Raw genomic sequence first — 16,250 nt, forward strand, 5'->3', positions numbered from 1 at the left:
AACTCATGTTAGCTAAACTTTAGAAAACAATATGCTTTATGATCAAAGTTGCATGAAACCCAAAATATTATGACTAGTGGCACATTACTAGCTCTAGGTATTATGGTTGTAAAGTTTTACAACACCCCACCCTATATGACCATGGATTTACTTAAATTTTTTTAGTGTATATGAAATGTTTAACTATTGAGTTCATTACTATTGATTGTTTAACTCACTACTTTGAAAAATATTGTTTTTGGATATGCTGAAATTAATGGAAATTTGAGAAAAAGGTAGGACTTTATAAATCATTTAGATCATAAAACATGTAGTTTTTTTAACATTTACTCATTATAAAAATTAATGCAATCCCTGTCTCTAATTAGACCAAATCACCAATCATCGAATAGGTAACAATTTTTCGTATATTCACTCTTGTCACAAAATAAACGATGTTTTAAAATATAAGCAGCCAACACATTTTTCTTACTTTTTCTTACTTTTCCTGGTTCACAAATCAAGAAATTTTCTCCCTTCAATGCAATGCTCCTTTCATAGCCACCAACCAATTCTACACCTTTCTATTAATGATGGGGTTTTTTTTCCCCTTAATATTATTTTTGTCTTGGATACTTGTCACGCCCCGAACTAGTCCCGACCAGAACTAGCCCGTGACGCTCCAAATTAACATGTTAATCGATACCAGTCCCAGGAAATAGTGCTGGTATCACAGGGAGATAGAATATCACAGCAAAAGAGGTCTCTTTATTATAGAGTAGGTGTACAGTTATGTTGGGCTGCGGACAGATCCCGAGCTCACAACTGCATTACAAAAGGAAAACGGAAGCCAGACTTGGACCAAACATCACAGGCGTGACTTGGGAACTAGGCCGAAACCCTAAAACTCATCGTAGCCGGCTTGCTCCTGGAAGAACTCCTCATCAGCGGGATCCGCTTCATCTTCTTCAGCAACTGGGGGGGATTATTTATATAGAGCAAGGGTGAGTACGGGAGCACTTAGCAAGCCATGGGAAATAAGTGTTTAATACAGGCTTCAAGGAAAGGCTGTTGTTTTTGCAATTGATTTTATTTGAACTCTTTTCTGAAACAACTAAGTGAGTGCTTCTCAAACGACACGGATGAGACAGTGCGTCTCGTCCGGTCGGAGTATGTGCAATGTATCAGTATTTTGAATTGATCAAGGTTGGCACCCGGCCAACAGCTTTCAAACGGTCACCCGGGCCTGGCTGATCCCGTCAGCCGCAGATTTTCCAAACATCAAACCCATTCCACAACAGCAAATTTCACAAGGCAGTAGTCAGACAAAACTACGCTAGGAATCACCTCACATCCGCCCATGACCGTGGGCATGGCTGTTCGAACAGTTTGTTAACCTCTGCAGAGGGGGTACACTTTACCCACACGACATTACTAACCCGGATCACCCAGCCCGTGGGGATCAGCCACGTCGGGAGACCTCCAAGCTTTCATGACAAGGCATTTCCAAAGCCGACACAGGTTTACCATATGCCGACGAGAGGGGTCCCAGACCAACAACAGGTTAGGTCCTAGACCATACTGTGCCAGGAAGCCTAGGGGTCCTCCCCGACACCACCTCGGCGAATCCACATGTCTCTCGGCATCAAGGCTCCCCTGATAAGCTAGTTACTCAGCCAGGGGTGTCCCATTCCACCCATGTGGTCGTACTTGTCTTATGATTGGATGAAATTCCAAGGAAACGGTCCTTAAGTGCAAGAGCGGGAAACCGTACACCCGGTACGTTCCCCGGTCCGCGGTTTTGGAAATTCATTTAGTTCGCAAGCACTGACCCAGGTGTCGGGTTTTCCAAGTCTTTTGTAAAACCCAAGTTTTACCCAAGATGTTTTCCAGATTTTAAGTTTGAAGGCGACCGTCGATACTCGTGCAGAGTGCACGATTTCCGAGGCGCAACTGGGTGGTTACAAGGGAACATGGTATAACAATTAACAAAGGAAGGATCAAATGCAACAAATTAGGTAGGTCCGCCAATCTGCCTTGCAGACGGGACAAGCAGATTAAGTGCGATCCTATCAATGCATAATATTTTTCAAGCAACATAATTAAGTTCAAATATAGGCTCAAGATGTTCAAAGGTGGCTTGCCTTGCTCGAGATCTTGAGCTTGATCCTCGAAATCCTTGCACTGCGGGTCTTCGGGCTCCGAAACTACACGCAAAACGGGACAACTCAACAAACGGTGAAAATAAAGCCCTATTAATGACCTCTAAGCGTGCCATTAGATAGATCTCGAGATTTGAGGAATTTTGGAAGTTGAACGGAGTCAAACGGATTTACGGTTGGGAATATATTGAATTTCTAAGATTATTGAATTTTTGGTCTAAAGGAAAAAGGAGTTATTTAAATCCTTTTTGAAAAAGAAAAGAAAAGAAAAGAAGGAGGGGGGAAATTAGACTTCCCTTGGGCGGCTAGGGCGCGGCCCGAGAGAAAGGGGCGGCTCGGCCGAGCTTAATGGGCCGGCCGGCCCAAGAAGGCGGCCCATGGCACGCGCGCGGGCGGGGAGGGGAGAGAGAGAGCCGGTGGGCCGGGTCCATCCCGCGTGGTCCCGGGTGGGACCCGCTTGTCGGTGGCTCGGCTCACCGTGCGGAGGGAGCACGCGGCGCATGCGCGCGGTTCGCGGAGGACGCGGTGCGGCGGGCCCACGTGCAGCCTCACGGCTCGCGGTGGACCGCGCGCGCGAGGGGGCAGAGGGGAGCGGCGGACTGGGGTCTACTTGACCCGGTCGCGGCCGAGGTGGCACCGACGTGGCGCCTACGTGGCTGCCATGCGGGCCGGCGGGAGGTTGAAGAAGACGCCGGCCGGAACGGACGGCGGACGGCGGTGGCGAGCGGCGGAGCGAATCACGGCGATACAGGCGAAAGCGAGCACACCGGGAAGTTGCACGGGACGAGGGGAGTCGAGCCAACGGCTCGGATTTGCCGGGGAATGCTCGACGGCGGCGGATTGCAGCGGCGGCAACCGGCGGCGGGAGAAGGGGGAAATGGCGACGAGGTCACGAGGGGCCAATTCCCGGCGGCGAGAGCATCTACGCGGCTACGGGAATCCGTTGCCAGCGTCGGATTGGGCGGAGCTGCGCCGAGCGAGGCCGGCGATGAGCTGGTGCTACGGAGCACGGGCGGCGACGGCGGCGAGCACACAGCGGGCGGCGGCAACGGTCGGGGCGGCGCCTGCTAGCTACGGGGAGGCTACTCGTGCTACTACCCGAGTCTAAGGGGAGGAGATGGAACTAGGAGGAAGAACGGGGAGATGCGCTACCGTGCAGACGGGGCGCAGTGACGAGAGCCGACGGCGCGAAACGTGATCGTTTCGGCCTCGGGCCGAGGAAGAGGAGGGGGAGGGCGCGCCCGGAGTCCCCTTCCGCGTCCTTGCTCGTGCCGGCTCCTCCGACATGCGCAACGACGAACGGCGACGGCGAACAGAGCACGGGAGGCGACGACAAGGGAGTGGAGGCGATAGGACAACGAGAGGAGAAGAGAGGGAGAGCGCCTGGGCTTTATAGAATGGCAATGTCGGTTTGGGAACCGACGTCATCCTTCCTAAACATCTTGAAATTAAAAAAAAAATTACCCCTACAATAAACCCTAAACCATTACCACATAACCAACAGCCATATATAGCAATAAACATTACCACATATATACTCCCAGATGACAGCCAACTATATTCTCCAAATCACGACATATACCAACTCAACAAAAAATTAATATAGTACACAATTATAAAAACTAGGGTTTTTTTTACGGAGGCTAGTAAATTCTCTACACCCCAAATGAATCGTCCATAAAAGTGATAGATAGATTTATTAAAATATATAATTATTGTTAGTGGGTGATGATGTTGTATGCTTGCATGAGATTAAACATGTACTTATTGTTAGTGGGTGATGATGTGGCATAATTGCATGTTGAGCTTTAGATTTAGTGGGCTTTAACTTTATAGGAAGCATAGATAGGGGAGCCAACATGTGCGAAACCATCAACACCTTTAAGGGATTATATTTTTTAAATTAAGTTTTTTAAGCATTCAACAGAGCACGGGAGGCGACGACAAGGGAGTGGAGGCGATAGGACAACGAGAGGAGAAGAGAGGGAGGGCGCCTGGGCTTTATAGAATGGCAATGTCGGTTTGGGAACCGACCTAGGGCGGTCGAAGGAGAGGGCTAGCGCTTGGTCATGGCCAAAACGGCGACAGGAGGTGACGCCGGCGATAGGAGGAAAAAGAAGAAAGGAAGAGGAAAAGGGGGCTTGCCTCCTTGCTTCTTTGGGAAAAGAAAGAGGGAGACAGGGCGACGCGGCAGAGGGAGGAGGAGCTCTGCCTCCGTCCCTTGGAGGCTAGCGCGCGGAGTGGCGGGGTCGGGTTGATGACGACGGCGATGACGGCCGGGCGGTGTGGAGCGAAGCAGCGACACGGGCGGCAGGCACGGACAGGCGCGGTAGAGGCTGACGGCGGCGGCGACCAGGCGGTCGGCCACCACGGTGCGCGCGCACGGGAAGCAATGGGCGGCGCGGCGATTTGAGCGGCGCGGCTCGGGCACGCGTGTTGGCTCGCGGGGCCGAGCGGCTGCGCGGCAGGGCAGCGGGGCCGGGCGGCGCAGACGGCGCAGGCGCGGCACGGGCGGCAACCACGCGGGCGCGCGCACGCGAACAACGGCGCGCGGGGGCTGATTTTGCGGGCGGGGAGCTCGCTAAGGATGTAGGTGGGGAGAGGGAAAGCGAGGAGGGGCGCTCGGCGCGGCTCTCGCGCACGCGCGGGCAGAGCGAGGGAGAGAGGGAGAGAGAGAGAGAGAGAGATGGAGCCGGGGAGGGAGGGGGAGATGGGCCGAGAGGGATTCGGCCCATCGAACCCGAGGGAGGCAAAATAGACTTTTGCGGAGGGATTGAACTCAACGATAGATCGGGGATTTGAGATCTGAGATGGCACGGACACTAGACAACAAGCAAAGAAACAGATTTCGCAAATAGAGTTTTTAAGAGATAGTTTTCCCGCTAGGCGCCACGACGGAACGGGCGCTACAATACTGGGGATAGTTAGGAATTCATTTATTTTTTGGGGCAGAGGAGAGAGCAGAGTACATGTGAAGTCGTTTCTAGAACGTTAAATTGTCAATGAGAAGCTAAATGAGAACGTGTAGAACGCTAGAGATCAAAACAGCTTATTTAAATGTATGTTTTTATTAGCTTTGATCGTAAGTGTTGATCTACTAGTTGACCTAGTTAAGTTAACTATTAGTTAGAACTACCTGGGGTAGCTTACAGCTATCAAAGGATCAAGCTAGGGTGGGCTATTTGTGCCTATATATTGGCACTTAACCTTGCTCTTGGAGATTCATTATTTGAAAGAGCATCAACCGAACGCAAGAATCACACACAACACTCGGTTAGACGTACGTACGATCACATTGCAGTAGAGATCGATGGGTAGACTCCATAATTTGTTGCTTCTGTTAGTGTGCTTCTTCTCCACGCTATTGCTCGCACAGGTTTAACTCCTTTCTTTTAACCTTCTTTTTAAGGAGAACTTTCTTTTAACTTTTATATCTTAAAATTTTCACATATGGGTATCGATAGGATGGTGCACGTAAAGGACATCAACATCGTGTAGGGATTCCATGCACAATTTATTATTGGGACCATATATTTGTTGTCATTTGACCGGCCGATCAATATACAAATAACTCCATCCCCCTCAAAAAATATATATATACAAATAACTCTACTTATTTAAAACTATATATACTTGTATACAATATCTCTACTATGGCATTAATATTTAGTTACTTGCCAATATGTAACAACGGATTTGTTCTTGCTTGAGAACACTCCTAGATTAATGTTTAGCTCTTTTACAGTTGGTTTGTACCATTTGAAGTCTTTCAAAAATTGGGTATAACTGATACACAAGAAAAAAAAATGAGGTGAAAAACTTATCTTAATCCGTTGCTGTCACATACACATTCTTGTATGCAGGTGATGAGTGCTGCTGCAGGGATGGCAGCAGTGAAAGTGAGCACCACACCCATCTTCTCCAAGATCCCACGAGCTCAGACGACCAAGGATTTTCAGGTGCTACTACGCATTGAGGCGCCACCACTAGTGGATCTCAAGGGCCGTGTCCCCATTGATCTTGTCATGGTGCTCGACGTTGACGTCGAATCAGTGAGTCTGGAACCGGTGAAAAAAGCCATGAAATTCGCCATCCAACAACTCAGTGATAAAGACTCTATCGCCATCTTTGGGCCATCCATGAGCCGAGAGGTCATCCCTAAGTTTATGAGTATTCATGGTAGCCGAAGGGTTGCTGAGAAGAAGGTAGATGAGTTGGAGGGCCGTCGCATTGCCGGTCCAGCAAGGTCAAGCTTGGATGAGGCCCTCAAGGTATGTGCTTTCTTTGGTTTGTGTATTTCTACATTGAGATATTGATACATTTTTCCTTATATATTTTTAGTCCTTGGTCCACTTGCATACTATAAGAAAACCACAACAATGATATTTGATCAGCTTTGTTATTTATCAATTGTATAATATTGTCTTATTTGTTTAATGTATGTCCTAAAAGTGCACAAGTAATTAACATAGGAATATAGAAAGTATTTTTACCACTGAAATGGATATCCTATACATCATTTGCATGTCATCTAACTAGTTATGAAAATTTATTAGACTATCTGACAATATAAATAATTGTGTGCTATATTATTTTACAATCATGCAACTTTAAATTTAATCTAAATGAGTTAAAATTTTATCGACATATCAATATTATTGATTTTGTTAAGATCTTTTGATAACTACTTAGGTTGTGTTCGGAGGAGGGGGTTGGGAACCACTCCTCCCTGGCACGCAAAACAAAGTTCATTTTATTGCATGATTAATTAAGTATTAACTATTTTTTTTAAAAAAAATAGATTAATGTGATTTTTCAAAACAGCTTTCATATAGAAAGTTTTTGTATAAATCACACCGTTTTGCAGTTTGAAAAGTGTGGGCACGGAAAATGAGAGAGGTGGGTTGGGAAATGGGGAGAAGAACACAGCCTTAATTGGTTGCCATTTCGGAGATAGGAGAAAACAAAGGGAGATATCCCCTTAATTAGTGAAAAACTAGCTCCATAAAAATGTAACTTCAGAATAAATAATTAAATGTAACTCTACTTTTCTTTTCAATTTCTCGAATAACTCTAGATGTATTTTCTTGCTTATATAGATATTGTTTTCTTTTTCATATTGGCAAGGATCAATACCAAAGTGTTTTTTTTCTATAAAAGAAAAAATCATTCATATTATTCTGATTTGCGTGCAGATGCTGGAGGAGCAGCCGGCGAGCTCTTCCGACGGCCGCGCGAAGTTCATCGTGTTGGTGACCGACGGAGAGGACATCACCCGCTTCAACTCCGGCATGCCGGAGTGGTTCACCGCCGCCCTGGCCAAGTACCCCGTGCACGCCTTCGGCCTGGGCGCCTCGCACGACGCCGCGGCGCTGCGCCTCATCGCCCAGCGATCGCATGGCACCTACTCCTTCCTCGACGACGGCAACGTCGACAAGGTCGCAAGCGCGCTCGCCCTGTGCCTCGGCGGTCTCAAGTCCGTCGCCGCCGTCGGCGCGCGCGTCGTCCTCAAGGCGGCGAGCGGCAGCGGCGTGAGGATCGACAGGATCAGCTCCGGGGACTACGCGAGTTCAGTCTCCCAGGTCGACGGGGGCGCCTCCGGCGAGATCGTCATCGGCGCCCTCTACGCCGGCGAGGTCAAGAGCTTCGTCGTCCACCTCTACGTGCCCGCCGCGCCGCCGGCATTGCGGACGGTGGAGGGCGTCTGCTGCGACCAGCAGCAGCTGCTCGTCGCCAGCCTCGATGGCCAGCTGTACACTAGTGGCGGCGTGGACGTCGACGACGCAGCAGCACCTGTTGATCTCGTCGTGGAGAGGCCTAACGCCGCCGTGCTGGTTCCCTCCGCCATTGTCGTCAACCAAATCTTCCAGTTCAGTGTGCTGAAGATGTTCGACACCTTCATCGACAAAGAGATCCTCCACCGCACTCCGGTGACCGGGTGGAACGACGTCGACGTCGACGACCTGGGGAGGAAGCTGCTGGCGAGGTGGGAGGAGCTCGTGCTCGAGCACCAGTTCTGGGTCGGCCTCGATCTGGGATCCCTCGACGGCGAGATCACCGCGGTGGCGAACAGCCTGAGCAAGCAGTACATCGTTGGCACGGCGTACATATTCTCATGGATGTCGAGCTACAAGATGCAGCGGCCGACGGCGATGGGGTCGCCGGCGAACGTGGTGGGCGTGTTCGTGACGCTGGAGGTGCACCTGACGCTGCAGGTGGCGATCACGCTGCCGGAGAGCGGCGGCGACGAGGGTGAGTGCCACGAGTGCGAGTACACCTGCGAGAAGCAGCTGCCGCCTGCGCCGCCGCTGCTGGAGGCGTCTGGACACGATGGCAGCAGCTACCGTCTCAACGCCGCGTACGAGGGCGTCGTATCGCTCGACGACATCAACCAATTCATGATCAAAATCTACCAGGTTAACACACGATTTCCTCAAAAGTAAATTTTCAGTAATTACTATGATGAGTACGGTAAAAAAAATCTAATGATGCATGGTGCAGGGCATGGTGAAAGCGAACAATTTGAAGCAATGCCAGCCACGTGCTGTCGCCTGATTAGTCTGCAAGCGGATTAATCCCTCTACTTTGTTGAGCAATAATAATAATATGTCCATCGATCGATCGCTTGGTAGTGGCAGTTGCCTTATCAGCAGGCAAGATTGACGAGGGCGTTTGTTCAGATTCGTATTTAAAAGTCTACTTTCTTTCTTTAACGGAGATAGTATTAGCTCGGCTAATACTACTATAAAGATTGAGAATAATAAGGGATGTAAGTGATAACTTTGTTCGTCGTCAATGCATGTAAGATCGAGTTTACACTTTATAGCAAGCTAATTAAGCTCTGTTTATTGCCTCGTTGCATTGTCCGACCGATTTCGTCTTGTCTCATGGGCCTGGCCCAAGATTGCCCTCATGACAGTTCAGGCCCGTGATTTCAAAAGCGTCAGCGCGTCATGCCTTTGGTCCACAAGCGCGGCCGATCCTGCTTGCCTCGGCCTATTGCGATCGGACCATGGCCATTCTGTTTCATGATGGGCCAGGCAATGGTAACGACCCAATCTGAAAGGCTGGTCCAGTGATAATGGGCTATTTAATTATCTAATATACATCTAAAATAATATTAATTTAAATTATATTTTTTTAGAATAAAAATTTGGCATTTTATTCATTAAGAACCAAGTTTAGTTACATTCCTACTCAGATTATAAGGATGATTTGAAAACCAAGCATGACACCCTCCCTCTAAGGTACAAGCAAACTACCTTGTGAGCATCAAAGTTACAAGCCCGATTTTCATCATAAAGAAATTCTACTCTTGTAAAATGTTGCCTTCGTGCCTAGATACCCGAGTGATTCTATTGTACCTGAGTCAGAGAGCACTTTCTAAACCAAAGTACTGGCCACCACAAATTCATCAGACACAGAGCACAACACAGCTATATCAACGGCTCTTGATCTTGATATTGCTGTGTCCACATTTATCTTTAAGCAATCTTCTGGAAGTGACATCCAAACTGCTATTTTATGACAAAATGATCAAATAATAATAAAAAGTCTCATAGCCAGGGCCGCCAGTGGCGGCACCTTGCGGCAGGAGCAGCTCTTCTTCGCCGGTGCATAACGACGGTGAAGGTTGGATATCGACGTGCCTCCGGTCCTGGACGACGAGGCCGACCGAGTTGGCGGCCTCGCCGCCGCCGGCCGACCCGCCGGTGAAAATCACGGAGATCACCTCGCCGTCCCGGATGAACTTCTGCTTCAGCTGCGACGGCGAGATTAAGCATCCCAAGGACGGAGCATCCTACCATGCCGGACACTTCCTGTAGCTATCTAACTATGTAATTACGAATTTCAGATCGATACAAAAGTTTCGGTTGAGCACTGGTCGATGGTTATTAACACTGATTTTTTTTACATTTTAATCCTTTTAAAAAATTATTTTATAAATAGACCCATAAAAAAACTTAATCCAGGAATGGTCCTTTTTTTGCTCCAGAGAGGTTGGCGCCGTCCTCCAACATGGCGGCGCCAGCCACTCTGATGCCGTCACCGTGCCACCGTGGCAAGCAGAGAGACATGGTTGGGCTGACGTGGCAAAGGGGGGCGCTAGCCACACTGGCGCCATCCCACATACCACGGCACCAGGGTGGCTGGCGCAGCCCCCCAGGACCTTCTGCCTCGGGCTACTGGCTGGCGCCGCTATCATGCCTAGAAATTCACGAATAAAAATTCACGAACAAGAATTTCTAAGCTAAATGTGTATTAAAACCCTTGTCCAGGATCAGCCAGGGTACACAAACAATAATTGTTGACATATAGATCCACGTCTTACAAAAGTATAAAGTATTACAAATGCACAGGAAAAGATAAAAGCGAGCTAAACTAGAAAGCTTTACTCCTGCAGCGAGGCAACTCCACTCCACAGGCATCCTTGACGGCAGCGACGAAACCAACTTCTCTAAGACAACTCCAACTGGGAAGATCTTCAACTCTAGTGTGGGAAAGAGAGAGAGCAAAACTGAATACTACCCACTCTACTCAGTAAGTCATACCGGGAGAGAAGGTATGATGCAAGATATATCCAAAGGAGGCTAAGGGTTCATTTGCATAAAGCAGACATTTAAAACAGTAGTTGAAAGCAGTAAAACAGTTGTAGTAAATTAAGAAATATTAATCATCACTGTCCAATGCTACACCACGTTGCAACAGGCCCAACCAACCACCTGAACTACACCAGTTCATTAAGCCAATTCTTAAGGATGGGACTAAGCACAGTGAATCTGGTTGATCGCCCATAACCGCGGGCACGGCTATTCGAATAGTTTTACTCTGGCCAGAGGTGTACAACTGTACTCACAAGACACGATTTCACACATGTCGCCATGCCTCGAAATACCACCATGGCACTGCAAAGGGGGAAATCATGACAAGACCATTCGCATAACTCGCCCCTAACCATCCACACCACGCTAAGATTTCAACCCCACCCCTCAACAGGCAGTGGGCAGCCCCTCGTGCGCCGCGGTGAATCCGGCAGCTGGACAACCCCCCGACCGACCCAACTCCATCATGCCCACCCTCGCCACCGGTGCCTAGGAAAGGGTCGAGCTATACTACAAGTCAAGCAATTGCCCACTCTCGCTTGTGGCTTGTGGTAAGCACAGTAAGTTTCCCAAGGTTTCCCGTGAACCGGTCATTAACTGTTATGGGTACGACCAGCAAAACCATGTACCCACAACCCACCATTCAGTCGCGTTTTAATTGGATACTTACGACTAATGAAACATGGCCGGATGTCTCGAGCACGCAGCTCGTCATGAATCTAAATGTCTAATAATGTGATTATCCCATTAGGTACACTAGTGGATCTAAGCATGACTAGCATTTCCTAAACCAACATCTAGTCCGATTAATACCCAAGTTATCAATGGCATGAGATAAAAATATAAGGCTGAGTAATAGGACCCATCCCACATGATATTGTAAAATAATGCAACACTTAATAGAAAGTGGGATATTTGTAAATTGGGTACAATTTGATCAATTGTAATGCATGACTTACCTTTCTCTCGCACTGATGAGACCTCAGCAACGTCTTCGAGGGACCGCGGATCGACGAAACGGCCGAAATCTATACGACAAACAAAGCACACAAGCAAAACATGATATAAGCCTACAGAAACAGGAAACAAAACTATTTTAATGGATTCTAGGGGTTTTTATGAACTTACTGAGACTTAAATGGACTTAAACAGAGCTCGGATGAATTAGTTATGATTTTTAGAAGATAATCTAAGTTTTTACTATAAAAAGAAAAGGCCTTAATTATTTATTGCGCAATATCCCAGGGCTGACGTCATCAAAGGAGGGGGGGCTGCGCCGACATGTGGGCCCCATAGGTGAGCGGCACAAGGGGGAGGGAGGTGGCACTGGCTAGCGGGCCCCACCGGGCAGTGGCCCAAAGGACGCTGGTCCACCGTGGATCGGGACCACGCGGGTGGTCCACCGCCGGTCAACTGGGACCAATAGTTCGAATCGGCCCCGACGCTGATCGGATGGCGCGGGCGATAGCTGCCAGGCTCGGCTCGGCTTCAAGCCAGCCGGCCGGCTATCGCGAGGGCGGCGGCGCGCGACCGCCGGCGACGGCAAGCGGCGGCGGACAGTGCACAGGACGGCGGCGGCGGCCGAAGACGATGGCGAGCATGCGGAGAGCGGCAGCAGATGCGGGAGGGAGGGTAGGAGGGAGGAGAGGGGGTTTCTCACCGTGGGGTCGGCCAGCGGGGGAAAGATGACGGCGAACGACGGCGGCGAGCGGCGAACGACGAGGTGGGTGGGTGGATGTGGAGGCCCTCGACCCCGCGAGGCCAACGGCGGCTATGGAGTGGCGCGGCGGTGGAACTAGCGGCGGCTAGCGGCGGATGGAGGCGGCAGTAGGCGGCGGCGCGTGCGAAGAGCGGTGCGGCGGCGCTAGGTGGCAACCAAGCGGTGGCCGAGGTGCGGGTGGCACCGGCGAGCGCGACGGCGGCGGTTTCACGGCGTGGCGGCGGCCCTAGCAACGGCGGCGTGCGGACGGAGATCGGCGGCGGCCGGCAGAGCTCGGTTTGGCGTGGGGAGAGCGGCGGAGGACCCGGGAGAAGGCGACGAGTGAGGAAAATGAGAGGGAGGGCTCGGGGAGGGATTTCGTGGGTGCAGGAGGGGCGAACACGGCCGGGAAAAGGGCTAATTTGGCCGGCGACGTGGGGGAAGTGGAGGGAGAGAGAGGGGGGATGGAATTCAAAATGAATCCCGCTCATTTTGTGCACGCACGCGGGGGTGGGAAGGCGGGGCGTGGGTGGCGACATGGTGCGCGGAGCGGGAGAGGAGTGGGGCGCGGGATCGACCGGGAAAGGTTGGCGGTAGCGGCAATTGCCACTAGGGCGTGCTGGTCGGAGGAAGGGGACGACCCCGATAGGTGGGACCCACCTGTCGGTGTCCCGGAGAGAGAAGGGAAGGTAAATGGGCCGGCGCAGCAAACGATTGGGCGCGGGAGGGAGAATGGGCCGATGGCCCAAGAAGAAAAAAAATGAGGAAAAGAAATGGAAAAAGAACAAAGGACTTTTCCTGTGATTTATATATTGCGGTTAATTGATTTTAATTGGTTAAAATTATTTATAGGGCTCTGAAAATTCCACTAAAAATCCTGTTAATGCATTAGGGCATGGGTAACTTAAGAAAAATTCCACCGTACCAATTCCAATTATTAATTAGGGATTCATCTCTAGGTTAAATTAAACCATTTCTTTGGACGATTTATTAATTGAATATAAAGCAAGGGAGGGGAAATTCAGGGCGTGATAGCCCCCCCCCCCCCAAGCATGGCGCCAGGGTGGTTGGCTCTACCCCCCGCCCCTTAGGACCTTCTGCCTCGGGCCGTCGCCTGGCTCCGCCCCCCAACCACCGCACCAGGGTGGCTGGCGCCCCCCTCCTCTCCCCGACCACCTAGTCCTTCTGCCTCCCCTTCTGGCTGGCGTCGCCCCTTCCAGCACGGTGCCAAGGTGGTCGCGCTGACAATACAGAGTAAACAGGGTTGCTCTACTTCCACATATTTGCAAAAATTCACAGTAAACATACAAAACAAAACAAGTTGTACATCAAACATCACGCAGTCCACAAGTTAACTAAGTTGACAAATAAGTCCACAAATCCGTCACATAGTCCATAAGTTCACAAGTCCATCACATAGTCCATAAGTTCACAAGTCCACAGGTCCATTAAACAAGTTAACACATATGAGAAATAGTTAAACTTCATATAAATCACTTCTTGCATTGACGCCGAAGAGCCTGCGAGCCCGGAGTGTACCTACATTTGAAAAACCAATGCTTAAAACATCCACATAATGAAGCGAGGGAAATAGAATAACATATAAGAATGGTAAGCCTAGTGTACCTTTTTTTCCCTGGCCGAGTAGATCGTAAGTTGTAGCTGGTGGGCTGCGGTTTGAGGTGCATCGACAGCTGCAACATGCCTATCTCCTTTGCGTCTGGTGCGATGCAGTCCTCATCGTCGTCATCATCGTCGTCGCTAGGTGTAGCATGTACCTTTCCCTTTCCCCTCCCCTATGGAATGCGTGATGACGACGAATCGCCAACTTCTTCGCGCTCTTATATCCTGATGGTTGGACACGCGGATTGAGGTAGTGGTGGTTGTACTCTGCGCGGTTGGTACACCTTGTCCAATCCAACTGACTTGTAACCTAGTCTTGTAGCAAGTTTGCGGCACCTTTGACGAACTTTCTACATTATAAAAAGGATTTTGTTAGGCATAAGTCATCTATTGATTATGTTGCACGTAGTTTTAAATCATTTTTATCTCTAACTCATTGCAAAGTGTGTTCTCTATATCCTCACCACCCCTCGAAGATCGGAGGGCATACCTATCTCATTCATGCTCCTAAGGAGCTATTTGGACTGAAAGCATGAGAAGATGTATCTTAATTGTTGCATGCAAATTAAAATCAAATTGACAAATGCAAGAGAACTTGCGACTCTGTCTCTAGGTGGCATGTGCTCCATTTGATAACCAACCCTAGTCCGAACGTCGTAGGGATTCCGCCCCTCATCAGAATCACGGTCTTCCTCTATGTCAGCTTCCATGCAAGTTGGACGTAGGGATAGTCTATAGGTCCTAGGTAGCCAACGTAGATACTAAGAAAAAAAGATGGTTTTGGTGTGTTGCCTCGGTGTACCTATCGTTCCTTCCCGCTATCATCCAATCATCGATGTATCGACTATGCTCTAACCCCCAATCCTTGACCTTCTTTGTTTTAACCCTATCGTACCTTGACAAGTGGAAGGTGATGATGTGTCAAACAAGGTCAAATGGTACAAAATTCAAAATAGAGAATCAAATCAAGCAAAGATCAAAAATATTACTTGTCTAGGTCCACTCTAATTGAGATGTTCTCAACCGGGAATTCTTGTCTCTTCCCGAACTGTCGCATGACACGGTGCGGGAGGTGGTACTCAACTGCCCAGAAACAAATCAACGGACATTAGTACATGAAGTAGTCATTGTCTCGAGTGCACAACGAGTTTAATGTGAGACTCCTAGCCTCCGTGGTGTGGTATGGTATCTATTCAATCTACACATGTTCAATAGTTGTTGTAGGTTAGACCCTCTTACATAGAACCTAATGCCGAATTAGAAGTGATATTCGAAGTACTTACATGTGCATGCTGTAGGTAGTCCATCTCGTTGATATATTGCTTGTACGCAATATCACGGTGAGCATGTGCGATGGCTGTACTTTCAAACAGGAAGACCACTATCTTATCCGTATCGAGCTCAGTGTAGGGCCAAGGGGTAAAACTTTGCCTCCACTTAGGCCTACCAACCGGTAGTCGTAGCCACATCCACATTTGAATCAAAAGAACACAACCGCTAAGGTTGGTGGAAGGTGCCTGACGACAACAAGTCTCGTAGAACTGTCTATATGTCCATGCGAACAACTGAAACGCCCCAAATCTTCAAGGTTGGCTATCAACGGAATCCAAATTGCCGAAGCAATATCACCACCAGCATCTGGAAAAAGGACCCCTCCCAAAAAGTGTGGGATGTATGCACGGGCGTAGCACTCAACACGCCATGGCTCGACATTTTGGGTAAGCCAGGAGAGGGGTAATATCGTTTTGTTTCTTCTTACTCCCTTGCCCCTGCTCAATAGTGAGTGGCATGCTAAATAACTGCTCAACCTGTGCAAGCCATCCAAAAGTATCTGACTTGCCCATCACCGCGTGTCCTCGTATCGGGAGGGCCAAGATCATAGCGACATCTTGCAAAGTGATCGTCATCTCACCACTGGGAAGGTGGAAGCTGTGTGTCTCAGGCCTCCATCTGTCTACAAGTGCAGAGCATTGAACACTGGCAATCCTCTGTTCACAACCATGGCCACCCCGAGCAACCCAGCTAACGTGAGGTATGGGATGTACCTCTCGTCAAACACCCGGGGGGGTATGCGCTCTAACTCGGAGTGGTTGAAGCACCTATGGAAGCATTTTTAAATCAACCAGTTAGTAAAATGTAAAACACACGTTACCGATACTTAGGTACAAGTGAATCGATGCCGAC

General features: G+C 49.3%; 1 protein-coding gene across 1 annotated transcript; it reads left to right on the plus strand.

Moving 5' to 3' along the window:
- The first annotated feature begins 5,372 nt into the window (after positions 1-5,372).
- LOC9267358 (probable E3 ubiquitin-protein ligase WAVH2) lies at positions 5,373-8,995 on the plus strand. Its single transcript, XM_015787341.3, has 4 exons — positions 5,373-5,517; positions 6,005-6,412; positions 7,337-8,557; positions 8,643-8,995. The coding sequence occupies exons 1-4, from the start codon at positions 5,452-5,454 to the stop codon at positions 8,694-8,696; spliced, it is 1,749 nt and encodes a 582-aa protein (XP_015642827.1). The 5' UTR covers positions 5,373-5,451; the 3' UTR covers positions 8,697-8,995.
- The last annotated feature ends 7,255 nt before the right edge of the window (positions 8,996-16,250 follow it).

This window comes from Oryza sativa, chromosome 6 (genome assembly GCF_034140825.1).
Source record: "Oryza sativa Japonica Group chromosome 6, ASM3414082v1".
Taxonomy (NCBI): domain Eukaryota; kingdom Viridiplantae; phylum Streptophyta; class Magnoliopsida; order Poales; family Poaceae; genus Oryza; species Oryza sativa.